Genomic DNA, 27,705 nt, shown 5'->3' with positions numbered 1-27,705 from the left:
CAATGGATCCACCACAGACCCATTCCACATTCAGACCGGGGTCAAGCAAGGCTGCATCATCGCACCAGCTTTCTCGATCTTCCTTGCTGCAATGCTCCATCTCACCCTCGGTAAGCTCCCCGCTGGAGTGGAGCTAAATTACAAGACAAATGGGAATCTGTTCAACCTCCGCCACCTCCAGGCCAGATCCAAGGTCGTCCCATCCTCCGTCATCGAACTACAGTAGGCAGACGACGCCTGCGTCTGCGCACACTCAGGGACCGAACTCCAAGCCATCGTCAACACCTTCACCAAGGCGTATGAGAGCATGGGCCTTACACTAAACATCCGTAAGACAAAGGTCCTCTACCAACCTGCCCCCGCCACACAGCACTGCCCCCTGGTTATCAAAATCCACAACGAGGCCTTGAACAACGTGGACCATTTTCCATACCTCAGGAGCTTACTATCAACAAGGGCAGACATCGATGACGAGGTCCAACACCACCTACAGTGTGCCAGTGCAGCCTTTGGTCGCCTGAGGAAGAGAGTGTTTGAAGACCAGGACCTCAAACCCGGCACCAAGCTCATGGTCTACAGAGCAGTAGTGATACCCGCCCTCCTATATGGCTCAGAGACATGGACTATGTACAGCAGGCACCTCAAAACACTGGAGAAATACCACCAACGCTGCCTCCACAAGATCCTGCAAATCAATTGGCAGGATAGGCGCACCAACGTCAGTGTCCTCACTCGGGCCAATAATCCCAGGATCGAAGCACTGACCACGCTTGATCAGCTCCGCTGGGCAGGCCACATCGGCTGCATGCCTGACACGAGACTCCCAAAACAAGCGCTCTACTTGGAGCTCTGACACGACAAGCAAGCCACAGGTGGGCAGAGGAAATGCTTCAAGGATACCCTCAAAACCTCCTTGAAAAAATGTTACAACCCACTGACACCTGGGAATCCGTGGCTCAACAACGTCCAAAGTGGAGGAAAAGCATCCAGAAAGGCGCTGAACACCTTGAGTCTCTTCGCCGAGAGCAAGCTGAAGCCAAGCGTCAACAACGGGAGGAGCGCGTGGCATCCCAGGCTCCCCACCCATCCGTTCCTTCAACCACCGTCTGCCCCACCTGTGACAGAGACTGTAGGTCCCGCATTGGACTCTTCAGTCACCTGAGAACTCATTTCTAGTGTGGAAGCAAGTCATCCTCGACTCCGAGGGACTGCCTATGATGCTCTTTCCAACAGGGAAACATTAGGTGTGACAGTTCTGGCTGGTTTACTGGAGGATTTTAGGCCAAGTATGAGGCTTCCATCACCATCTAGCGAATGTCCTGTTTTGTATAACTCAGTACCACACCCTGCAAGGCACCCACTAAGCACATGCCCCACAAATGCCACAACAGTGGTTAGCCCAGTAGTTGGGAATCACCACATTCTAAACTCCAAATCTTGGATATGGTAGTCTAGCTGTTGTGAGTTCTAATCTCAATGTGGCTGTTATGTATTGTCCATGTACATTAACTGTATAGTTGTAATGGTGCGCCACAAGGGGCACTGTAGTGGGAGACCCGAAAGTACCTGCGAGACAGAGTATAAAAGGCTGCCCACCACACCTGAGGGGCACTCTGGAGTTACACAATAAAGGACCAAGGTCACAGCAGTTACTACAACACCAGACTGTGTGGAGTCAGTGATTTGAGTGCTACATACATCACAAATTGGCGACGAGGACACTGACGAGCTCTTCACGCAACCATGGCTACTTTGGGCACGCTAAAGGATTTCACAGAGGGTAATGACTGGGATGCCTTTACGGAAAGGCTCGAGTACTATTTTATCGCAAACGACCTGACAGGGAACACAAACGCACTGATAGAGAAACATAAGGCGATATTGCTGTCCAGTTGTGGCGAGGAGGTTTACCGTCTCATCAGGGATTTGCTGGCACCCGCGAGCGCCAAGGACAATTCATATGAGCAGCTGATTGAACTCATTCGTAACCAACTGAAACCGAAGGAGAGCATCCTCATGGCCAGGCAAAAATTCTTCCACCACTGCAGACCTGAGGGCCAGGATGTCACAAAATATGTTGCGGACATCAGGAGACTCGTGGCGCCATGCGATTTTGGCACACACCTTAATGAGGTGTTGCGAGATGTCTTTGTTATGGGGATTGGTCATGAGTGCCTCCTTCACAAGCTGCTATCTACTGAACCTACAGTCAGCCTGCTGCAAGCCATCAACATCAGCCGGGCATTTATGACCTTGACTTGCAGCACCAAGCAGATGATCCACATGGTCTCGAACCCAGCAGGTACTATTCACAGGATAGTGCCCGTCACGGACAAAACTGCAGAACGTGGCTCTGCCCAGGGCAGAGAGCACGGACCTCAGGGTTCTGGAACTCAGAGTCCACCGAGGGGGGCTAATCGAGTAGCACCATGCTGCCGCTGCAGAGGAAGCCATGGGGCTCACCGGTGCAGGTTTGCGGAGTATACGTGCAATACCTGCCACACGAAAGGCCACCTTCAGCGTTTGTGCAAAAGAAACACGACTCACCGTGTGGCTGAGGAGATGGTAGATGATCTGCTATCCAGCGAGGAGCATTGCGATTTGGCTCGACGGGCATCCCAGCCCCAGGTAGAAGATGATCATGTGTTTGGGCTGTATACGTGTCCCGACGATTCGGCCCCGGTGATTATGGAAGTCAAGATTAACGGAGTCCCTGTGAGTATGGAAGTGGACACGGGGTCGGGTCAGTCGCTGATGAGTCAGGAAACTTTTGATAAACTGTGGATCAACCCAGCTGCACGACCCAAGCTGGTCCCGGTCACGGTGAAGCTGCTCACCTACACCAAGGAACTGATACCTGTTCATGGCAGAGCGGATGTGCAGGTACCTCACGGTGGCGAGACGCATGGTTTACCTTTGTGGATCATTGCAGGCGATGGGCCGATGCTGCTCGGCAGGAGATGGATGGGGAAGGTCCGTGGGAGCTGGGAAGACTTCATTCCTCCACAGATCGCTGTCCCCCGTGCTCACAGGCAGAGCAGGCCTCCACCTTCGGTTCGGATGGCAGCGAAGGAAGCGTGTGTGAGAAAGAGGCGCTGGAACCAGCAGCAGCACCGACCGAGCTGGAGAAGAGAGAAGGGCTTCGACGGGCTGCTCCAGCAGGCACCGTCGGCCCGCAGCCAGAGGCCGTTCGCGGGGCTTGCAGCGGGAGGAGCGGTGAATCGACCGTTTCGGGAGCGGGACTTGCTCGGCGACGTCGTGAGGGCCAGTGCTCCGAGGAGCGGGGCTCATCGAGGATCGGCTGCGGCAGTGAGGAGGTCAGCTCCGGAGGACGTGTGTGCGTGTGGCGGCTCCCAGGCAAAAAGGTCAGCTGCGTGGGGTGCTCCGGAGGATGCGGAGGTGCGGGGGCTGGTGCGTTGTGGCTCCCGGGTGCGTTCAGAGTATGGCGGCTCGAGAGGGAGAGAGAGAGAGAGAGGGAGAGCAGGCAGCAGCACAGCGAGTTTAAGATGGCGGCGAGCCTCGTGGCAGCAGAGTTCTGCAGAGAGAGACAGGCAGGCACCAGCAGAGCACCTAAAATGGCAGCGCCCAGTAGAAACCAGTGGAAAAAACAAAATGGAGTCTTAAAAGGGAAATGTACCCGGGAGTCTTAAAGGGGCCTTACACCGTAGGCGGTCCCCACAAAGAGACTTTTGTAAGGGCAAGAGTGAGTCAAAATGATTACTGTGATTTGTTTGATGATGTGATTGATGACGAGTTAATATTTTGATGCTAAAATGATTACTGTGATTAAAATGATTGAGATGATTGGTGAAAAGAGTTAATATCTCACTGCTCAGTTAAAAGGGTTAATGGATCTGTGACTAACATGACTAACGGATTAATGCGATTTCTGATTTTATGTGATTTACGCAATTGTTCAGCGGCTGCAGACAAGCCGCAAAGGCAACTATTTTCTGAGAACCGAGGCAATGCACTAGTTGCGATACCCTGTCTCAGCGCAGCCCATTACCTCGGGCAAAAAGGGGCAGTATGCCGCCACCAAACCTCACCCAGTGGAGCTGGGATTTAATAACTGTTCAGTGTACCTGCAACCTTTTGATATAACTCTTCAACGCATCTATATGTATCATTCAAATGTACTGTCTAGGTGTACCTGCTTTCTGTGGGAGATTATGTTTGTGTACTTGTATCACCCATGTAAGGACTGCAAATACCACATGCTTGCACCAGATCGCAAGCATAATCTCTACATGGGGTGGGTGGTGGTGGAGAGGGAAGTGAATGGTCATGGACTCACACTCACAAATCAACCAGGACGAACAAGACCGAGGTTACCGGCAATTTGCTTTTGGAACTGGGGTGGGGAGTGAGATGTTATGTATTGTCCATGTACATTAAATGTCTCGTTACAATGGTGCGCCACAAGGGGCACTGTGGTGGGAGACCCGAAAATACCTGCGAAACAGAGTATAAAAGGCTGCCCACCACACCTGAGGGGCACTCTGGAGTTACACAATAAAGGACCAAGGTCACAGCAGTTATTACAACACCAGACTGTGTGGAGTCAGTGATTTGAGTGCGACATACATCATAGTGGCGAGTTCTCAAAGTTACTTGCCAGTTTGTGGGCTGCAACTGGAAAATAACCATGAAAGGTTATTGTAAAAACCCAAAGAGTTAATTAATCGCCTTCAGGGAAGGGAAGCTGCCACCATGTCTGGTCTGACTCAGTCTCAAACTATGTGGTTGACTGTTGAGGTGGATGGGCCATTTTAATCTAACCCATCTGCCAGGAAACTCTGAAGATTGAATCAGCCACAATATATGCCGGAATATAAAGCAGGTAGCCGATCCAATCCCGTCAGCCTCCCGGGTTAGGTTAAAATTACTCCTTTAATATCCTCAGGATATCCAGGTGATGGTGTAGCACCTCAAGGTGAAATATAATAATCATTCAATAAATCAGACAATTATGTAATTCAAAACAACTTGAGATTATGAGCTGAGAAATTAGATTTGGGCACAACACAGGCAGCGAGTCAGTGAAGTTATTGCTTTCTCCGTCAGTCCCTGGCAACATGAAGCCCAATCAAAATGACCATTAAACAGGTGAGCTGCGGATGCCAATCAGAACCAGACCATTTGCAGCTAGCTCCAACACTGAGCTGGGAGTGAGAAGGCAAAGGGGGGACTGTCCAGGCCACAGGGGCCCACAGTATCTTTGTGGGGTCAAGAGGAGCATGTCTTCTCCACTTCCACTGTGCTCCTGCTGTACTCCCGCTCAGCTCTTCCGCCCCTCCCCCGCTCGGCAATTGCCCCACTCCGCTCTCGTTGACCCCTTGCTGCACTCCCGCTCAGCTCCTGCTGAGCTCCACTCCTGCTATGCTCCCGCTCCTCCCCCTCTCCACAGCTGCTCCTCTTCTGCTCCACCCCCGCTTTGCACCTGCTCCTATCCCGCTCCGCTTCCCCTCCCATTCCTGCTGCACTCCTGCTCCGTCCCTGCTCCACAGATATGTAACTATTAAAAATTGCTCTTGGCGTGGTTCAGCAGCCTTCAGCAGTCCCTCTCAGACGCAGAACAGCAGGGTGGAGCATGCGAGATGCCTGCCGCCTGTTTCTTGCAAGCTGCACGTTTAGAAGTTGCCAACTTCCAATTTGGCAAACCGGCTTACTTCCAGGGAGATCAGTCAAGGGAAATTGCCACCCAAAATTTGTTCCACTATAATTCATTTATCATCCAAAACGCAGGCAAAACAATGTTACATTTCCCCTCAGTGTCCCTGAGCAAATCGGTTATCTGAGTTAACTTGTGTTTACCTTGTGTAAACAGATTGCTTTGAGAAGAGATGATAAAGTGTTACATGAATGTATGTCTTTTACACACATCCTATTGTTTATATAATATAACGTATGTAGGTACGATACACACACACAGGCATTGCTTTGTCCTCTTACTAAATTGAAAACTGTGGCATCTCAAAGTTTAGTTCTGAAGGGACAAATGATGTTTGACTTTTTTCCTTATTTTAAAAGATTTTATTCATTGGCAATAGTTGACTTACAGCTTCAAAACAATCTTGGCCACAATTGTAAAGCTGACCGATTCCATATGCATTTAATGCTTTCAATATCCCCAGAAAACAGTGCTCCTGCTCCATAGCCCTTTAATGAGAAAATTGAGGTTTATGATCTTATTTTAATCACAACTTGATGTTCAAACAATGGCAGGTGAGAAATTAAGAACTCGGTTCCCATCAGGGATTCAGCACCAGGATTGTGCACAATGAGTACACACAGGATGATTTCCTGAGCAGTGCTCTGGAACTTTTCACCATTCTCCTTTGTTGTGTGTGTTGATGGATCAAATATGACAACCTGAAATCATGCCAAGAATACCATGGGCATTTTTATACATTTGTAACTTCTTAACTTGTTGATCGTTTCAACTCCGCAGAACATAAATGTGGTTTTGCTTACTGATACTTTGCTTACAGTTTAGACTGACGTACTGATGTGTTTATATATTGAATAGTATAAAAAGCATAAAATGAGTGTGGTTATAGCTGCAGGTACATAATGCCAATGGAAAGCAATATCTGAACAACACAAGTGAAAGAAACCAAATCAAACAATTGAAATTAAATCACTTAAAAAAATAGACAATCTTCCAACAGACCACTGCTACTATTAGTATTTTTGCCAAGTCAGTTAATTCTGTGTACTTACCAGGTTTAAATTTAAAGTTCAAGAATAGGAAGCAGTTTCTGTCAAGTTGATTTTAGATTCCCCAATTGTTCAGTGGTTATTTGCACTTCCCGGTGTGGTACTAAGCCACACAAACCAGAAAGTCCCGTATTTGACTGTTAGTTTGAGTCGAATGGGCCGATCTAACTTGGCATTGGCCTGTGGGATCAGGATGGAAACTCATGCTCCTAATGTTTGGACTGTAAAATGCTCATATGGATATCCGGCTCAGTTGTGATGATCTCCCCGTGGTCAGACAACCTCTTGGCACTGTCTAGGCTCAAACACGAAGAATGCTACTTGGGAATGTGACTTGAGGGCAGCTAGTGATTGTGCACCAACATGAGAGTGACTTCAGGAGAAAACCGAACAGATCAGTTGCTTCATTTATTCATTGGCCCTTTACTTACCTCTGTCGGCTGTATGATTTAGGAAGATTTTGGGGGTTCACAAGTTGTTCTTGTGTCTCTCTGTGCCATATAATGTTTCCAACCCAAGAGAAGGGAACAACTCTACTCCCAGGGTCTGGAACTGCACTCAGGCTGGCTGAAAGAAATGTGACTGCAGCTGACCAAGATGATTCAACCACCGAGTTCCCCTCCTCAACACCATATTGGACATCTGGTTCTTACTCTGTGAGGAATCACTGGCATGAAACCATGACCTATCACTCTGTGGCACAGCACGCTAACAGCCTGTGCCAAGCCAACACCAAGTGTGTTTAAACAATGATATCATAATGTTTATAAGATTATTGGAATAGCCATATATGGAAAAGAATGATTAGATTTATGGAATGTGTTAGCATTTATCATTGCCGGTGAATCCTTACAACTGTACAAGATTAACCAGCCACTAAAATGTTTACAAACACTCAAAGCTCTAAGGGAACTTGGCTAAACACCTTGGAAAATACACCAGGAGTAACCGGTATTCCTTAAATTTAATACTGCAGTGACTTGCATTTTTTTTTAATTGTTGATCGAGAATGTTTGTGCAACTAAAACAAATGTACAATATCATTTTTGTTACTATTCTAAAACTGAAAATGTGTGTTATTTTATGATTTCGTGAAATTCAATCTGACAAAACAATCACTCAGAAATACTGGAAACTTTGTCTAGATATATCTACAAAGAGGTATTTATATCGACAGCAAAACTATTCAGCAAACATGTAAAGTGTCTGCCTCTCTTTGTCGGTTTTTATCAGTGCTTTGAGTCAGCTTTTGCCCTCTGCCTTTCTCCTCTGCCTTTTCGCAACTCCAATATATTAATTCAAAACTTCACATCAAATCCTTAGATCTCGAAGAATTTCACTTGATTTTATATTGGATTGTTTATTTAAAATACTGGGGTACAATCCCATTGGTAGCTCTTTGATTCTTCAGCGTAGTATCCTTTCTACATATGAGCTAATGAGTGTGGCTAGTCAATCACGGAGAGTATCACAGCTAAGCTCAATCTTGTCTTCGCCCAACCTCTACTCAGGCACTATTCAGAAGAGATAATTACATAACAGTTTGGAGTAGGAACCCAAAGGCCAACTGTTGATCTCTAATGCTGCAACACTCAGATTACTTTTGGATCTTTTAAATGAACAGGGTTGGGTTTTTTTCTTAATCAATTACAAGTATTTTCATTATTACTTGATTCAATATCAGCTTGGTTCACTTGGTAACATTCATGCATCTGCATCAGAAAGCTACGGGTTCAAGCCCCGCTCCAAATCTTATGCATATAATCTAGGCTCATGCTTCAGTGCAGTATTAAGGGATTGCATCATTGTTGGAGGTGCCATCCTTTGGATGAGATGTTAAAGTAAGGCCCTGTTTGCCTATTAGAGTGATTCACGGTACTATTTTAAAAAGTGCAGAGGGATCATGGTCAGCACACAGCTTAACTTGTCATTCACCTCATTACAAACTTGTATGTGATGTGCTTCAATCTATGATAGGTGCTATATCAATGCATGTTTTAGTACTTCAGTCAATCACTTGTGAAATTATTTCTTCTGCAATGTCACTTACTCCAACCGACAGAACTCATTGAAATATCCAGACGATATTCTACACAAGTAATATCATAAAATACAAAATCCTAATGAATTTTCAGGTAATTCATGAGATAATGCAACAAAATTCAACTGAAACAGAAAATGGAGTCTGTACTTAAAGATTCTACAATTGTTAATGGAAGGTTATCTCGTTATACTTGATTTCCATTATTGGGGTCTAGTCAGTCAGAAGTCCGTATGCCTTTAATAGACAGGGTCTTCAGAGGGTGTTTAATAAAATCTGTTTAAACACATTTTTTATTCTTAAAAAAATGAATATATTATGATTAACCATATTTGGCAGTTTCTTAATGAAGGATGAACAAGAAAGCATTTCCATTTATTCATGGTTTTCTGCTCTAGTGATATTAATAATGCCATCCAGCAGTCTCTAAATTAGAATATTTCAATGCAGTCTATGTAAACTAGGTAAGAGATACTTTAAAAAAAGATGAATCACAATGTAATACATATTAGAACATTTTCTCCCAGATACTTTTCCCATTAAAATGTTTCATTCTTCAAATGTCTTTCCCCAGTGGACGACACTGTCATAGCCATTCCATATGGAAGCCGCCATGTCCGAATCGTACTCAAAGGTCTGGATCATCTGCGTAAGTAGACTCAGATTTATGACCATAACCCTTTAAATCTGTTGTTTATTGCTGTGTTTTTTGAATCATCTTTAATGATGGCATGAAAACATTTAATAATAATTAGAAACAATCTTCCAACGTGCTGCCACTGATTACCATCTGTTGAAACAATCATTTTTTATGGCATGATTTGCTTGTTGTGTGTTCATGACAATGATGGACTTGGGTTGGTTGGCATTGAAAATAGATAAGCGCTCTTCTGTGACAGTCTAAATGGATTACATTTAATGATAAAAAATGGGGCCAGGTGAAGCATTTGCATTTGAGCTTCTGTTCCTTTTAAAAAGAGAGGACATCTCTCGGATGTATTTTTTTCCAGATTGATTTTTCAAACTAACTGTAGCTCTGAGTCCTACTCATATAAAGAGTTACATATTTGATCAGATCCATCAAAATATTTGGATTCTCAATGGTATGTTGCCCATTCTGCTACTTGTTCCATGACACCACATGTCCTGATCTTCATCAGTCTGTATGATTGGTACGTTATCAAAGGCTTTTTGAAAGTCCAAATATATTACATCTACTACATTATCCTTATCTACTCCTTCTGTTACTTCTCCAAAGAATTCAATTGAGCATGACCTCTTTTGAAGTTTGTGCCTATTATTCTTTATTATATTTCCAGTTGCGAGATGTTTTTCTATTACATCTTTGAGTAAAGATTCCATTATCTTCCCTGCCAGCGACGTTAAACTAACTGGATTTATTCTATCTCCCTTTTTAAATATAGGAATAACATTAGTCCTCTGGCACTATTCCCTTTTCTAATTAATTTTTATATATATTGTAATAGTGCCTCTGCTATCTCTTTCCTTCTTTCAATATGTGCAAATGCAATCCATTCAGAGCAAAGGTTTTCTCCTCTCCAACTTTGATTAGTTAATCAATTATCTCCCTCATTTCTATCCTAATTGTCTTTATATCTTTTTGATTTTCTTCTAATGTCATGTCCACTTTGTTAGTCTCCCTGATAAATACTGAGGCAAAGTAAGTATTCAATATTACTGCTACTTCACTATCGTTACCTGGGAGCTTATCTTGTGCATCCTTTAGTGGCCCTATCCATATCTTAACTTTCCCTTTGTTATTTATGGATCTATAGAATACTTTACTATTTCTTTTCATATTCTTTGATCATTTCATTTTGTTATTCCTCTGTGCCTTGCTAATTGATTTTTGACTTCTTTCCTAACCTCTTGTATTCCCTTTTGTCATCCTGGCAAACAGATAAACAAAGTGAATGTGTGGCTGAAAGACTGGTGTGGGAAGGAAGGGATCCATTTCATGGGACATTGGCAACAGTACTATTTTTTAAATGTATTCGTGCATGGGATGTGGCATCACTGGCAAGGCTGGCATTTATTGCCCATCCCTAATTGCCCTTGAGGAGGTGGTGGTGGTGAGCTGCCCTCTTGAACCGCTGCAGTCCTTGTGGTGAAGGTGCTCCCACAGTGCTGACTTTGTCACAGCAGTTTGGTATAACTGAGTGGCTTGCTGGGCCATTTCAGAGTGCAGTTAAAAGACAATCACATTCCTGTGGGTCTGGAGTCACATATAGGCCTGACCGGGTAAGGATAGCAGATTTCCTTCCCTAAAGGACATTAGTGAATCAGTTGTGTTTTTCCAACAATCCGGTAGTTTCATGGTCACTATTACTGAGACTAGTTTTTTATTCAATTAAATTATTTTATTTAATTCACTGAATTTAAATTCCCCAGCTGCCGTGGTGGAATTTGAACTCACATCTCTGGATCATTAGTCCAATTACGAGTCCAATAACATAACCACAATGCTATCCTACCTGGGACAGGAAGGAGCTGTACCATTGGGACGGGCTACACCTGAACCAGGCTGGGACCAAGGTCCAAGTGGAAAAGATGAATAGGGCTGGAGAAAGGACTTTAAACCAATAATGGGGGGAGGCTCAAATATAAATAGAGAAATAGGGATGAGAGCAAAGCACTGAGTGCAAAAAGAAATATAAATAATTCAAAGCAAAATCAAAATACTGCAGATGCTGTAAATCTGAACTAAAAACAGAAAATGTTGGAAATACTCAGCAGGTCAGGCAGCATCTGTGGAGAGAGGAACAGAGTTAACGTTTCAGGTCAATGGCTGAGAGGGTGCAGAGGAAATTTACTAGAATGGTACCAGGCATGAGGGAAATCAGTTATGTGGAGGGACTGGAGGAGCTGGGGTTGTTTTTCTTGGAGCAGAGAAGCTTCAGGGGAGATTTAATAGAGTTGTTCAAAATTATATGTGGTTTTGATATAGTAGATAGGGAGAAACAGTTTCCACTGGGAGTTGGTAACAGATTTAAGATGATTGGCAAAAGAACCAAGGGGAGATGAGAATTTCTTTACGCAGTGAGTTGTTGTGATCTGGAATGCGCTACTTGAAAGGGCGGTGGATGTAGATTCAATAGTAACTTTCAAAAGGGGATTGGATAAAAAAGGAAAACATTGACAAGGCTTATGGGGAAAGAGCAGGGGGAGTGGGACTAATTGGATAGCTCTTTCAGAGAGCTAGCACAGGCACAATAGGCCCAATGGCCTCCTTCTGCACTCTATGATTTTATCCCTTCAAAAACATGTCAAAGCTAAATAAACTTGCATATCTGCCCTTCTCTGCACTGCTTGCAAATGGCACTAACAAATGGATTTTCCTCATAACATCTCCAGTATGTTCAGAGGAAACACCTGAAAAATTGTTTCATCGTTTTTTCAAGAGGAGAATTGGGAATATGTTCCCGCAACTGAAGTTCTCTGGGTCATTCAACAGCACCTCAATCTGTCAAAACATTTAACAGAAAATGTTGATAAAAGGAATAGGAAATGTATTGAACAATGTTGGGAATTTAGCAAATAAATTTCTGAAGACCGTGGAAAATATGGATCAATTATACTGGGTGCCAGCTACACTGCAGCAGTGAGTTTAAAGCTGCAGAGTGATTGAAGGATTTAACCCACAGGTTCATCAATCCAAGTGTGAGGAATATGGAATGTGCAAAACCTGTTTAGGTCATTGTTCCTGTTCCTTCCATACACCATATTCAGTTTACTCCACCATGGAATGGCAGTCAGCCTATCAGTTTAATAGAGGACAGTAATGCTGTGAATGATGGGATAGCCATGTCTCCATTGTGCTTTTTGGCTTTCTTTTGGACTTGCTCTCCAGTGAGAGCCAAGGAAAGCTTTGACCAGGAATTTACCAGTACAGTGCATACAAAAGGGTGAGATTGCAAAGCTGAGGCTGAAATGTGCAGCATCACTGATTACAAATGCAGCAGGAATAGTTTGACCTGGAAATTCACCAGCTGAGGAATTATGGCACAAACCCAATCGTATTCTTTAAAAAGGAACATTAAAGTAATATCTGTTTATCCGAAGGACAAATGCAGGTTTTACCCCATGCACTTTTAGGAACTGAAACTCTTGTAGACAGCCAGAAAAGGAAAGAGAACTTCAATACTGTGTCAGTATTTGGTCATAGTGTCAGCTGTGGCTCAGTGGATAGCAAACTTGTCTCTGAGTCAGAAGGTTGTGGGTTCAAGTCCCACTCCAGGAACTTGAGCACAAAAATATAGGCTGACACTCCAGTGCAATGCAGAAGGAGTGTTGCACTGTCGTCTTTCAGATGAGTCCCCGTCTGCTCTCTCAGGTGGATATAAAGGTTCCCATGGCACTATTTCGAAGAAAAGTAGAGGAGTTATCCTGGCCAATATTTATCCCTCAATCAACATAACAAAAACAGATTATCTGGTCATTATCACATTGCTGTTTGTGGGAGCTTGCTGTGCCTAAATTGGCTGCCGCATTTCCCACATTGTAACAGTGACTACACTCCAAAAGTACTGAGATTGCAAAGTACCAAAGTACCACAGTACAGCGGGACCTGGGGGTACTTGTGCATGAAACACAAAAGGATAGTATGCAGGGTACAGCAAGTGATCAGGAAGGCCAATGGTATCTTGGCCTTTATTGCAAAGGGAATGGAGTATAAAAGCAGAGAAGTCTTACTACAGCTATATAAGGTATTGGTGAGGCCACACCTGGAATACTGCATGCAGTTTTGGTTTCCATATTTACGAAAGGATATACTTGCCCTGGAGGCAGTTCAGAGAAGGTTCACTAGGTTGATTCCGGGAATGAGGGGGTTGACTTATGAGGAAAGGTTGAGTAGGTTGGGCCTCTACTCATTGGAATTCAGAAGAATGAGAGGTGATCTTATCGAAACGTATTAGATTATGAGGGGGCTTGATAAGGTGGATGCAGAGAAGATGTTTCCACTGATGGGGGAAACTAGAACTAGAGGGCACGATCTTAGAATAAGGGGCCGCCCATTTAAAACACAGATGAGGAGAAATTTCTTCTCTCAGAGGGTTGTAAATCTGTAGAATTTGCTGCCTCAGAGAGCTGTGGAAGCTGGGACATAGAATAAATTTAAGACAGAAATAGACAGTTTCTTGAACGATAAGGGGATAAGGAGTTAAGGGGAGCGGGCGGGGAAGTGGAGCTGAGTCCATGATCAGATCAGCCATGATCTTATTGAATGGCGGAGCAGGCTCAAGGGGCCGTATGGCCTACTCCTGTTCCTATTTCTTATGTTCTTATGTTCTTATACTTCATTGGCTGTAAAATGTTTTGAAACATCCGGTGGTCATGAAAGGCGCTATATAAATGCAAGTCTTTCTTTCCTTTAATCTGCAGTGTTCTCAATACAAACTGCACAGTATTTGATGTTCAGTGTCAGTGATGTAAACCATTTCATGCTATATAATAATAGGATTATCTATATGGTGATTGGAGACAGACATGATCCATTATGGCTTCTTTTAACACAGAAATTGTGTCTAAAATCTATTCTAAATGAATTTTTAAATTACATTTTCAGATTTGGAAACCATGACACTGCTGGGTCACAAAGGAGAAAACAGCCTGAGCTCGCCTGGAATCTTCAGCATTGAAAACACTAGCGTGGAGTTCCAAAAATTTCCAGAGAAAGAGATACTGAGAACAAATGGCCCTCTTAGTGCAGATTTCACTGTAAAGGTAAATTGTTCTTCACTGTTAGCTTCTAATAACAGTCGCACTGGTTACAAATTAAACATCTTTCATTCCTTACATGTTGAGTCAAATAAAACTGTCTGCTAGTTCTTTGTGCTTAAACGTTAAGCATTAACAAGTAACACGGTACGGAGTTAACTGAGCATCTAATGTTTTATTTCCAGAACATGCCAGTTCAGTATTGCAATTTTAGTTATAACATTTGTAATCAAATCTCTGAGTCCATGAAGTTATTCTGTTTATTTTCAACAGTTTACTTCAGTAAAAGCAAAGAGCTGGAAATTCTGCAATCTTATTTGGGCAAAAGTGGGATATTTCTGGGGGGTGGGCGTTCACAGTTTGGGGTATAAATTTGGTGTGGCAGAATTGCACACTTCTAATATCCATGCTAAATTCCAGTGGAAGTGGGATTGGACAATTGATAGGATAATGAGGACAAAATCTGATCTGCCAGAAATTCCATCATTTAAGGCAGGCTTGCACCTGGCTGAACTAAAGCCTGTAGAAGAAGGGCAAACGACTTGCATGACTTGGCAAACAGGCTTTGACATTTCATAACTTTTGTCTGAAATATCAGCTTTGATTGAAGTGATTAGACTTTATTTCAGCTGTGCTACTACGGAAGGATTCTGCAAGCTGTCTCGCAGCATTTTCAGGCAGGGAAATCTTCTCTCGTCTGACCATTCTGTCAGAGACCATACCATATTAATATATTTTGCAAAACCCACATGCTCTTTTGAGATTAATTCCTACCAGAGTTTGATGTACAAACCCACCAGGATGCTGTGTAATGAATGATAGAATCATAGAATAGTACTGCATAGAAGGAGGCCATCGGCCCATTGAGTCCTTCAGTATGAGTTTGAGCTTCCCATCCAGTGAAATGATACCTGGAGACAGCAGCCGAGCAGGATCTAATCCTGCCCCCTGCGAGTGGGCCACCTGCCCACAAGTTACAAAACCTCGTCGAACCAGGACTCAAATTCACCCTCCCAACCAAGAAAATGTTTTATGGTGGCATAGGGCTTTGAAAATATTTCAGAAATATAGAAATATAGTGGCAGAAAATGTCTGCAGATTATTGAGCATTTTATTTTGGACAACTCAGACAAATGAAGACAGAATTTCCTGTCCCTATGCCTGAGTATATTAGATCCCCCCCCACCCCGGCATTTAGGAAAATTGGGTTGGGAAGATTGCATGTCTGTAAGAGAGGCCACCCGATTCTTCATCCATTGAAATTAATGCAGTTACTGTTACAAGACAGGAATGTCCAATAATCCAATGGAATTTCAATTTCCTCCATGTTACAAAGATTCTAGCTATCTTATTTCTATTATAAGTTTGTGCATTGGAGTGAGGGAAAGAAATGTGCTAAAAAAAAATCAAAGTAACAGAAGTACTGGTGCTGGATCTGAGGACCATTGAAACACAAAGATGGAATTAGCAGCAGTGACGCATGAGCAGAACAATGAGATACCAGCAACTACCAACAGGCTTACCACAACATTCTCTTCTTTTCTCTCTCCTTAGGCAGTCCCTTGGAACCGAGGATGACTTGCCTATGCACTAAAAATGAGTTCTCAGGTGACTGATGAGTCCAATGCAGGACCTACAGTCTCTGTCACAGGTTGGGTAGACAGTAGTTGAAGGAACGGATGGGTGGGGTGCTTGGGTTGCGCTTGGATTCCGCGTGCTCCCAGCGAAGAGACTCGAGGTGTTCGCCATCTTCCCGGATGTGTCTCCTCCACTTTGAGCGGTTTTGGGCCAGGGGTTCCCAGGTGTCGGTAGGGTTGTTGCACTTTTTCAAGGAAGCTTTGAGGGTGTCCTTGAAGCATTTCTTCTGCCCACCTGGGGCTCGCTTGCTGTGTCGGAGCTCCGAGTAGAACGTTTTATTTGGGAGTCTCGTTTTGGGCATGCGGATGATGTGGCCCATCCAACAGAGCTGATCGAGCGTGGTCAATGCGTCGATGCTGGGGATGTTGGCCTGAGTGAGAACACTGACATTGGTGAGCTTATCCTGCCAATGGATTTGCAGGATCTTGCGGAGGCAGCATTGGTGGTACTTTGAGGTGCCTGGTGGTTGCTGGTATACTTGGACTATGTATACCAGCAACTACCAACAGGTCAGCCACAGCATGGGATATCAGCAACCACCAACAGGCCAGCTACAGCATGGGATACCAGCAACCATCAACAGGCCAGCCACAACATGAGATGGCAGCCACCACATGGGATACCAGCAACCACCAACAGGCCAGCCACAATATTTATTGTAACCACGCACAGTTTTTGTTTATGCATGGAGCTGAGGGTCATATATTTTAAAATTCTAAAAATGCATTCCTGAGGGATATTTTAAGAAGGTGACTCTTGTGATCAAAAATCTGTGCTTTCAAACCATTCAGAAAAGTAACAGGTTTCATTTATGCTGCAAGGAGGGTGAATGAATTATCGAAAGTCCATACAACTCCTGGATGTTCTGATCCAGTACAGCATTCTGTAGCTGTTACCACTCATAGAATAACAGTCAGCTGGAGTAACTGGTGCACAGTTGTAGAGTTCAGATAATTCATGGTTTAGAAAGTCATCTGAACCCCAAGATTGTGTTACAACCTGACAATGGAGGTGATCAAACATACAACCTCTACTTTCCCATGTGTGATATGTTCTTCTTACATTGCCCCCAAGTTATATCATTCAGGTATATTGTTCAGCTATTGTCCCCACCAAGCTGTACTGTTCAGTCATAGCATATTAACATTAAATAATAAAACAACAGCAAGAGGGAGAGTTACATTGGTTAAGGGATCTCTAGGTCTCACACCATGTAGTATTAGCGTGGTGATTATATCCGGTAACTGAGGCAATGACATGAATCACTTTTCTAAAGAATCAGCAGAGTAATTGCTATTTCGGTTTGTCTTTTGTAGATACAACATGTGGGAACAGCAGACAACACGGTCCAGTTTTTCTTTTACCAGCCCATCATACATCAGTGGAGGGAAACGGATTTCTTCCCTTGTTCCGTTACGTGTGGTGGAGGTATTATTCATTAAGTAATTTTCATGTTCTGAAACAGCTCTGTCTCAATTAATCTATATAGCTCATTATAGAATAGAAGTTACTCTCGATCATGTTATTGCATGAATATTTATCGTGTTGGAACATACACTACTTTAACTGAGTCATTCGGTAATATTGATTGAGTACGAGCAATTTTTCTGAATGTTACAGACACCAAATTTGTGTATGTTTTATTAATAACAGAAATAGCACATCATAAGCTGCCTCAGTGCCAAAAGCCCACTCATTGCCACAATGACAATCTCCCAAGTGATGAGTTCTCAGTTTCCACAAGATCAGCTGAGGGAGGAGAACCTTCAGAATGCCTCCAGCCCACAACACTAACTGACAGTTGGAGTAAATTAAGGAAGCAGCATGTTCTTGTTTTGACCACTCAGCTGTGACTTAGGCATCAAATCAGGACACGGCGAAGGCATACCCAACCCATTCAACCCTGCAAAGTCCTCCTCACTAACATCTGGGGATTGAGGCCAAATTTGGCAGGGCCACAGATTAATCAAGCAGCAGTCTAACATAGCCATACTCTGAGAATCATTTCTATCAGCCAAAGCATTAGACTCCTCTAATACCATGCCTAGGTATGTCCTGTTCCATGGACAGGACAGACGCACGAGAGGTGGCGACACAATGGTATACAGTTAATGTAGGAATGGCCCTCAAAGTCCTCAACACTGATTCTGGACTCCATAAATTCTCATAACTTCAGATCAAATATGGGCAAGGAAACCTTCAGCTGATTACCACCGACTTCCCTCCCTCAGCTGATGACTCAGTACTCCTCCATGTTGAACACCACTTGGAGAAGCACTGGGAGTACAAACTTCAATGTCCATCACCAAGCATGGCTTGGTAGTACCACGACAACTACTTGTATTTATATAGTTCCTTTAAAATACTAAAACATTCCAAGGCACTTCTCAGGAGCATTACCTAATGCAAAAACTTCTATAGATACGTGAAGAGAAAAAGATTAGTGAAGACAAACGTCGGTCCCTTGCAGTCAGATTCAGGTGAATTTATAATGGGGAACAAAAAAATGGCGGACCAGTTAAACCAATACTTTGATTCTGTCTTCACGAAGGAAGACACAAATAACCTTCCGGAAATACTAGGGGACTAAGGGTCTAGTGAGAAGGAGGAACTGAAGGAAATCCGTATGAGGCGGGAAATTGAGTTAAGGAAATTGATGGGATTGAAGGCCGATAAATCCCCAGGGCCTGATAGTCTGCATCCCAGAGTACTTAAGAAAGTGGCCCTAGAAATAGTGGATGCATTGGTGATCATTTTCCAACAGTCTATCGACTCTGGATCAGTTCCTATGGTCTAGAGGGTAGCTAATGTAACACCACTTTTTAAGAAAGGAGGAAGAGAGAAAACAAGTAATTATAGACTGGTTAGCCTGACATCAGTAGTGGGGAAAATGTTGGAATCAATTATTAAAGATGAAATAGCAGCGCATTTGGAAAGTAGTGACAGGATCGGTCCAAGTCAGCATGGATTTATGAAAGGGAAATCATGCTTGACAAATCTTCTGGAATTTTTTGAGGATGTAACTAGTAGAGTGGACAAGGGAGAACCAGTGGATATGGTGTATTTGGACTTTCAAAAGGCTTTTGACAAGGTCCCACACAAGAGATTAGTGTGCAAAATTAAAGCACATGGTATTGGGGGTAATGTACTGACGTGGATAGAGAACTGGTTGGCAGACAGGAAGCAGAGAGTCAGGATAAAGAGGTCCTTTTCAGAATGGCAGGCAGTAACTAGTGGGGTGCCACAGGGCTCAGTGCTGGGACCCCAGCTATTTACAATATACATTAATGATTTAGATGAAGGAATTGAGTGCAATATCTCCAAGTTTGCAGATGACACTAAGCTGGGAGGCAGTGTGAGCTGTGAGGAGGACGCTAAGAGGCTGCAGGGTGACTTAAACAGGTTAGGTGAGTGGGCAAATGCATGGCAGATGCAGTATAATGTGGATAAATGTGAGGTTATCCACTTTGGTGGCAAAAACACAAAGGCAGAATATTATCTGAATGGCGGCAGATTAGGAAAGGGGGAGGTGCAACAAGACCTGGGTGTCATGGTACATCAGTCATTGAAAGTTGGCATGCAGGTACAGCAGGCGGTGAAGAAGGCAAATGGTATGTTGGCCTTCATAGCTAGGGGATTTGAGTATAGGAGCAGGGAGGTCTTACTGCAGTTGTACAAGGCCTTAATGAGGCCTCACCTGGAATATTGTGTTCAGTTTTGGTCTCCTAATCTGAGGAAAGACGTTCTTGCTATTGAGGGAGTGCAGCGAAGGTTCACCAGACTGATTCCCAGGACGGCAGGACTGACATATGAGGAGAGACTGGATCGACTGGGCCTGTATTCACTGGAGTTTAGAAGGATGAGAGGGGATCTCATAGAAACATAAAATTCTGATGGGATTGGACAGGTTAGATGCAGGAAGAATGTTCCCGATGTTGGGGAAGTCCAGAATCAGGGGACATAGTCTAAGGATAAAGGGTAAGCCATTTAGGACTGAGATGAGGAGAAACTTCTTCATTCAGAGAGTTGTTAGCCTGTGGAATTCCCTACCGCAGAGAGTTGTTGATGCAAGTTCATTGGATATATTCAAGAGGGAGTTAGATATGGCCCTTGCGGCTAAAGGGATCAAGGGGTATGGAGGGAAAGCAGGAAAGGGGTACTGAGGTGAATGATCAGCCATGATCTTATTGAATCGTGGTGCAGGCTCGAAGGGCCGAATGGCCTACTCCTGCACCTATTTTCGATGTCTCTATGAAATTTGCCACATAAGGAGGATATTAGAGCAGAGAGGTAGATTTTAAGGAGCATCTTAAATGTAGGGTGTTTGTTTTTACACTCTACCTTGATTCGTTTGACCTCGGGAATTATAGGAAAAAGGACAACGCATGGCACAAAATTTAGGCTTAACCCAGTGTCAGTTTTATTAAGCTAAAACTAGAAAACTAGATTCCTGAGAGAATTGACTGAAGACATACAATCACCCGTCCAGTTTATCGCTGTAATCATGGATCATCGGTTCTTGGTCGTTGGTTCCTTGACCGGATGTTTCCTCTCCTAGCCGTTCTTCTCAGTTCTGTCCCTTCCATGTCCGTTCCGTACTTCGCTTCGGTACAGTACTACTCTTCGCCTCTGTTCTTCACTTCTGTTCTTCGCTCTGAGCCGCTTCTAACTCGCATATTTTATCCATGTTATGAATAATCCCCAGCTGCTACGGTTTTCGATAATGTGTTTGAATCGATACGTTGTTTGCGGTGATCTTGTTTGATTGACTGCAATGGTGGACCTGAATGTTCCCAATTTGCACACGGAGTCTACCAGGCAAAAGATGACTCCTCATCCTTAATACCTCATTCTCCAAAAATGTATACCTGGGGTGATCTCTTTGTTGTTCTGGTCTCCTTACAGACTTGGTGTCTCCAGCGAGATTTGTTTTTCTCCCCCTTTGGCCAATTAGATCAGGGCCTCTTCAGTTAGTTTGTGAAAATGTAACAACCCCATTGTTGTTATGTATAAAATCAGTTTGGTACTTGACCACAAAGATTGTCCTTAATTGGTGGTGAGTCACCGCCTGCCCCCAGGCTGGCGCCCTTTTGCTCCCAGTGTCCAGTTAATTTCAAAAGCTTATATTAAATCAAGTTAATCAACTTTTGAGTTTGTGGCCTTGTTCTGTGCTTTCTGGAAAAATTGTAACCTTACATAAAGGAGGAAAGAGAGGTGGAAAGGTTTAGGGAGAGAATTCCAGAGCTTGGGGCCTAGATATCTGAAGGCACGGCCACCAACGGTGGGTTCTCTAGAGGCCAGAATTGGAGGAGCGCAGATATATCGGAGGGTTGTGGGACTGGAGGAGATTAGAGATAGGGAGAGGTGAGGCCATAGAGTGATTTGAAAACAAGGATGAGAATTTTTAAATTGAGATGTTCCTGAACCGGGAGCCAGTGTAGGTCAGCGAGCACAGGGGTGCTCTACTACTACTATTGACTGAGCTGGCTGAGTGCTGAAAGACATAGCTGCCAGACTGGAAATGTGGCAGGTGGTGCTAGAACCAAAATGGGGGAATAAGCTACTTTACCTTGTCACCTCATCCTCACCTGTCGCAGATGCATCTGTCCATGACAGTATTGGCAGCAGTGACCACCACATAATCTTTGTGGAGACCAAGTCATGTCTTCACACTGAGGACACCCTCCCATCGAGCTGTGTGGAACCATCACTGTGCTAAGTGGGATAGATTAAGAACAGATCGGACAGCTCAAAACTGGGCATCTGTGAGGCGCTGTGGGCCATCAGTAACAGTAGAATTATATATCAACACATTCTGTAACCTCATGGCCTGGCATATCCCTCATTCTACCATTACCATCAAGCCAGGGGACCAACTCTGGTTCAATGAGAAGTGTAGAGCATGCCAGGAGCAGCACCAGGCGTACCTAAAAATGTGGTGCCAACCTGGTGAAGCCACAACACAGGACTACGTGCATGTTAAACATTGGAAGCAGCATGTTATAGGCAGAGCCAAGCAATCCCACAATCAACAGATCAGATCAAAGCTTTGCAGTCCTTTGACAGTCAGTCATGAATGGTGGTGGACTGTTAAATAAATAACGGAAGGACATCCCTATCATCAACGATGGCAAAAGATAAGGCTGAAGTGTTCACAACCATTTACAGACAGAAATGCCGATTGAATTACCCTTTTTGACTTCCTTCTGAGTTCCCAACCATCACAGAAGCCAGTCTTCAGCCAATTCGATTCACTCCACATGACATCAGGAAACTGCTGAGTGCACTGGATACAGCAAAGGCTATGGGACCCGACAACATCCTGGCAGTTGTGCTGAAGACTTGTTCGCCAGAAACTGTTGCACGTCTAGCCAAGCTGTTCCAGTACAGCTACAACACTGCCATCTACCCGACACTGTGGAAAACTGCCCAAGTATCTTGGGTCCGCAGAAAAAGCAGAACAAATCCAATCTGACCATTACTACCTCATCAGCCTATTCTCAATCATCAGCAAAGTGATGGAAGGAGTTGTCGACAGTGTATTCAAGTGGCACTTCCTCATCAATAACCTGCACACTGATGCTCAGTTTGGATTCTTGCAGGACCACTCGGCTCCAGACCTCATTACAGGCTGTGTCCAAATATGGACAAAAGAGCTGAATTGCAGAGATGAGGTGAGAGTGACTGCCTTTGACATCAAGACAGTATTTGACAGAGTGTGGCATTAAGGGGCCCTAGTAAAATTGAAGACAATGGGATTCAGGGGGAAAACTCTCCACTGGCTGGGTTATACCTAGCACAAAGGAAGATGGTTGTGGTTGTTGGATGTTAATCATCCCAGCCCCAAGACACCACTGCAGGAGTTCCTCAGGGCAGTGTCCTCGGACCAATCATCTTCAGCTGCTTCATGAAAGGCCCTCCCTCCATCATAAGGTCAGAAGTGGGGATGTTCACTGATGACTGCACAGTGTTTAGTTCCATTTGCGATTCCTCAGATAATGAAGCAGTTCATGCCCACGTGCAGCAAGACCTGGACAACATCCAGATTTGGGCTGATAAATGGCAAGTAACATTTGCGCCACACAAGTGCCAGTCAATGACTATCTTCAACAAGAGAGAGTCTAACCACCTCCCCTTGACATTCGACAACATTCCGATCATTGGATTTCCCACCATCAACATCCTGGGGGTCACCATTAACCAGAAACTTAACTGGACCAGCCACGTAAATACCGTGACTACGAGAGCAGGTCAGAGTCTCGGTATTCTGCGGCAAGTGTCTCACCTCCTGACTCCCCAAAGCCTTTCCGCCATCTACAAGGCACAAGTCAAGAGTTTGATGGAATACGGTCTATTTGCCTGGATGGATGCAGCTCTAACAACACTCAAGACATTTGAGATCATCCAGGACAAAGCAATCCACTCGATCAGCACCTCATCCACTGGCCAACATATCCATGATGTGCTGTGGCTGCAGTGTGCAATATCTACAGGATACACAGCTACACCTGGCTAAGATTTGTTCAACGGTGCCTCACAAACCCTTGACCTCCACTATCTAGAAGGACATCTTTCCTTGGATGTATATTACCATTCCTTCATTGTCGCTGGGTCAAATTCCTGGAACTCCTTCCCTAATAGTATATGGGATCTCTGGGCCCTCGCCTCTTCTGGCTCCCATAACTCACGCCTCTCCTGCGCCCCTCTACGAACTCTCGCTGCTCCACTACCTCAACATCGCCACTCCTGCTGTGCCTGCCCACGCTCCAATCAGCGACCAGGACCTTGGTGAGGTCCAATCCAATTGCCCTCTTCACAGCCGTCACCCTCCTGCATCAGCACGTGCTGCTCCCTGCAGTGGCATGCCGCCGCACGTTGCTCCCTCTAATAGCCCCGGCCCGCTGATGGTCTTGCATGCCGGGACCGCGCCGATTTCCAGGCCGGCCCACCGCACGTTGCTCCCTCTAATGGCAACACTGCGATATGTGTGCGCGCTAGGTCCATGCAACAGAGCTGGTCTCCAGTCGTCTTGGTTAATCCTTGCCACTGCCATGTGGTGGCTGGTGTGCAATGGCCACCACACGTTAAAAAATCCACGGACAGGTTTCTTCCACCCTTCAAGATGTTGTTTGGGACCTGGAATATTAGGTCCTTCATTGAAACACCTGTGAACTCATCCCTTTTTGGTGTGGAAGCAAGTCATCCTCGTTTTGAGGGATTGCCTATGATATGATAGCATTTGGGAGTACCTTCACCACACAGACTGCAGCAAAAGAGGGCGGCTCACCGCTACCTTCTTGGGCAATTGGATATAGGCAATAAATGCCAGCCTTACCAGCGATTCCCACATCCTGAGAATGAATATAAAGTATAAATTAGAGTAAGTACTCGGCCTAACTTTAAAAGTTGTCATCCTGACACTGCTTGACAGAGTAATGCAGAGACTGCAATCGAAAGCAACTCTTGCACTCTGTTCAGAGCCTCAAATTGATGACATAATTCTGGGGAATATTCCCTGAATTCAATTCTGAGACTATTTCCTGCAGCAGAAGTGGAACGAATGCTTTTAATTTTGCATAGAGTCAATGGGCCCAAGTTTCCACATGACTCGCGCCTGATTTTTAGGAGCAACTGGTGGAGAACGGACTATTTTAGAAATCGCAATTCTCCACATTTTCTTTTCTGCAGTTCTAGTCAGGTAGAACAGTTCTAGTTTAGAACAGAATTTTTTCTTCAAAAGGGGGCGTGTCCGGCCACTGACGCCTGATTTGAAAGTTTCCACAGTGAAAATGTACTCCAAACTAAAGTAGAATGGAGCCAGTGAAGATTTTTGTAGAACTGAAAAAACCTTGTCTACACATTAAAAAATCAGGCGCAGGTTACAAATTAGGCGTCCAGAACGAGGTGGGGGGGAGGGGGGGGGAAGGGAACTCATTAAGTTCGACAATAAATCCTTATTTATACTTCTACAAATATTATACAAATAAATCCAACCTGAATAAACATTTATAAGCCAAGAAAAGATTAAATAAACCATCTTCCTACCTGTGTGAAAGTGCTTCAGCCAGGGAGAATTCTGCAGCCGTTCGTGCCGCTGAGCGGGAGGGGGAGAGAGAGAGAGAGAGTGAGGGGGGGGAGGGAGAGAGAGAGAGAGAGAGAGAGGGGGGGGAGGGAGAGAGAGGGGGGGGAGGGAGGGGGAGGGAGGGAGAGAGAGGGGGGGGAGGGAGGGAGAGAGAGGGGAGGGAGGGAGGGAGGGAGAGAGAGAGAGTGGGGGAGGGAGAGAGAGAGAGAGGGGGAGGGAGGGAGAGAGAGAGAGAGAGGGGAGGGAGAGAGAGAGAGGGGAGGGAGGGAGAGAGAGGGGGTGGAGGGAGTGAGAGAGGGGGGGAGGGAGGGAGAGAGAGGGGGGAGGGAGGGAGAGAGAGAGAGAGAGAGGGAGGGGGAGAGAGGGAGGGAGGGAGAGAGAGAGAGCGGGGGGGGGAGAGAGAGAGCGGGGCGGGGGGAGAGCGAGAGCGGGGGGGGAGAGAGAGGGGGGGAGAGAGAGGGGGAGAGAGAGGGAGCGGGGGGGGAGAGAGGGGGGGGAAGAGAGAGGGAGGGGCGGGTCGGGTCGGGGAACAGGAGCGCGGGTCGGGTCGGGTCAGTCGGGGGGGGGAGCGGGTCTCGGGTCGGGTCGGGGGGGAGGGGGGATGCGGGTGTCGGGTCAGGGTGGGGGGTGGGGGGGGGAGCGGGTCTCGGGTCGGGACGGGGGGGGGGCGGAGTGGGGGTCGGGTCGGGGCAGGGGGGGGAACGGGTGTCGGGTCGGGTCTGGTCGGCAGGGGGGGGGGAGCAGGAGCTGGCCGTGGGAAGAGCCTAATTCACGCAGCCCCAGTGAGGCCATTCAGCCAGGGCTAGGGGCTGCGTGCTTCGGGCCCCTTCCACACAGTTCGGCGCCTGGAGCTACTGCACTTGCGTGCCGACTGTAGCTGTTTTCAGCGCCGGGACCTGGCTCCGCCCCCCCCCACAGCTCGTGCTAGCTGCGCCGAGGGCCAGAGGACCTGTAAGTAGGTGGAGAATACCGAGGATTTTTTTAGGCGCGAAAAACGGGCGCCCAGCTCGGAGGGGCGCCCGTTTTTTTTCTTGTGGAAACTTGGGCCCAGTATGCCAAGATTAAATATGGCCAGAGCCAAAAGGTCACATCAGTCTGTGTGATACATTCAATTGCATATCATAGACTGAACAGTGGGGGAAATTGCTATGTTTTAAGCAGGCAGTAATGTCACTAGGAGTCAGGAAAATTGTAAGAGAATAAAAAAACTTACATTTTTCACATAAATGGAGTTTCACTGAATCAGAATTCACTATATGTGAGCTCCACTATATGAGGATATATAAATGTGTCTAATTAGACCTTATAAATTACATTACTGTAAGTTCCATAATAATGGTAAAATAAAATTTTCTGCAAGTGAAACATGATACATGTGCATGGACATGCAACTTTATTGGACAATATTCATACACTGTCTGGATTTGAACAGACAATCCTGATTGTTGAGGACAATCTTCCCACTTACAGATCAATAGCGAAGACTTCCTTTTGAGTTATATTTTCAGCTTTAACCTCATTTACCCTTCTGAAAAATTAGAAATGTTTGAAACAATGTAATGCAAAAGAATTGTTTCTCAAATGGAGTATCTAAAAATAAAATACAGAGGACTTGGCACATGTGTCATTAAAACAGTAGGATGATTCTTGGGACAATTCTAATGGTGAGAGAATTATTTTTCTCCTACTTAATTGAATAATTGTTCAAAAAGTATAGATTTTGAAAGAGCGTTCTTTAATGCACTGAGGACCTTGCATGGTAATTGGTTTCTGCCTTGTTTACTATCCTCTGGAAATTCTCCCAAATATATTTTGACTCACTACAACAACAACTTACATTTATATAGCACTTTTAACATAGTAAAACATCCCAAGGCGCTTCACAGGAGTGTTAACAGATAAACAAAAATTAACACCGAGCCATAGGAGGAGATGTAAGGACAGATGATCAAAAGCTTGGTCAAAGAGGTAGGTATTAAGGAGGAGTGAGAGAATTGGAGAGGTTTAAGGAGGGAATTTCAGAGCTTAGGACTTTGACAGCTGAAGCTTCAATGGAATTAAAACACAGAACACTGGAAGACTCAAAGGAATGAGTTAAAAAGTTCTGGAGAATTTCTCAGTCTATATTCAAGTATGCTTATGTGCATGCATATCTATGCACAGTAGTAAAGCATCTTTCCTGAAGAGATGGATGTAATTGAAGAAAAAAAGTTAATTTAAAAATCTCAGTTGGTAGTTTGCTTTGCCTCACTGTCCATTTGTTGCAGGGTACCAGCTAACATCCGCTGAGTGCTACGATCTGCGAAGCGAGCGTATGGTGTCCGACCAATACTGTCACTACTATCCTGAAAACGTCAAGCCCAAACCCAAACTGCAGGAGTGCAGCATGGATCCATGCCCAGCCAGGTCAGTGCAACTCAGTCACCAGGAAACAATCGCCACACCAAACATTCACACTTGCACTCACAGTGATACGCCAATT

At 44.9% G+C, this 27,705-nt stretch overlaps 1 protein-coding gene across 1 annotated transcript in view; it reads left to right on the top strand.

Moving 5' to 3' along the window:
• The window catches only part of LOC139260510 (ADAMTS-like protein 1), a 456,828-nt gene that overhangs the window by 137,642 nt on the left and 291,481 nt on the right, over positions 1-27,705 (top strand). Inside the window, exons 6-9 of the mRNA XM_070877021.1 lie at positions 9,339-9,413; positions 14,352-14,509; positions 17,458-17,569; positions 27,491-27,629. Coding sequence (XP_070733122.1) covers positions 9,339-9,413; positions 14,352-14,509; positions 17,458-17,569; positions 27,491-27,629 — 484 coding nt within the window. The remainder of the gene's footprint in view (positions 1-9,338; positions 9,414-14,351; positions 14,510-17,457; positions 17,570-27,490; positions 27,630-27,705) is intronic.

Source organism: Pristiophorus japonicus, chromosome 1, assembly GCF_044704955.1.
Source record: "Pristiophorus japonicus isolate sPriJap1 chromosome 1, sPriJap1.hap1, whole genome shotgun sequence".
In the NCBI taxonomy this organism is placed as follows: domain Eukaryota; kingdom Metazoa; phylum Chordata; class Chondrichthyes; family Pristiophoridae; genus Pristiophorus; species Pristiophorus japonicus.
This window is presented reverse-complemented; position numbering and strand designations above follow the sequence as displayed.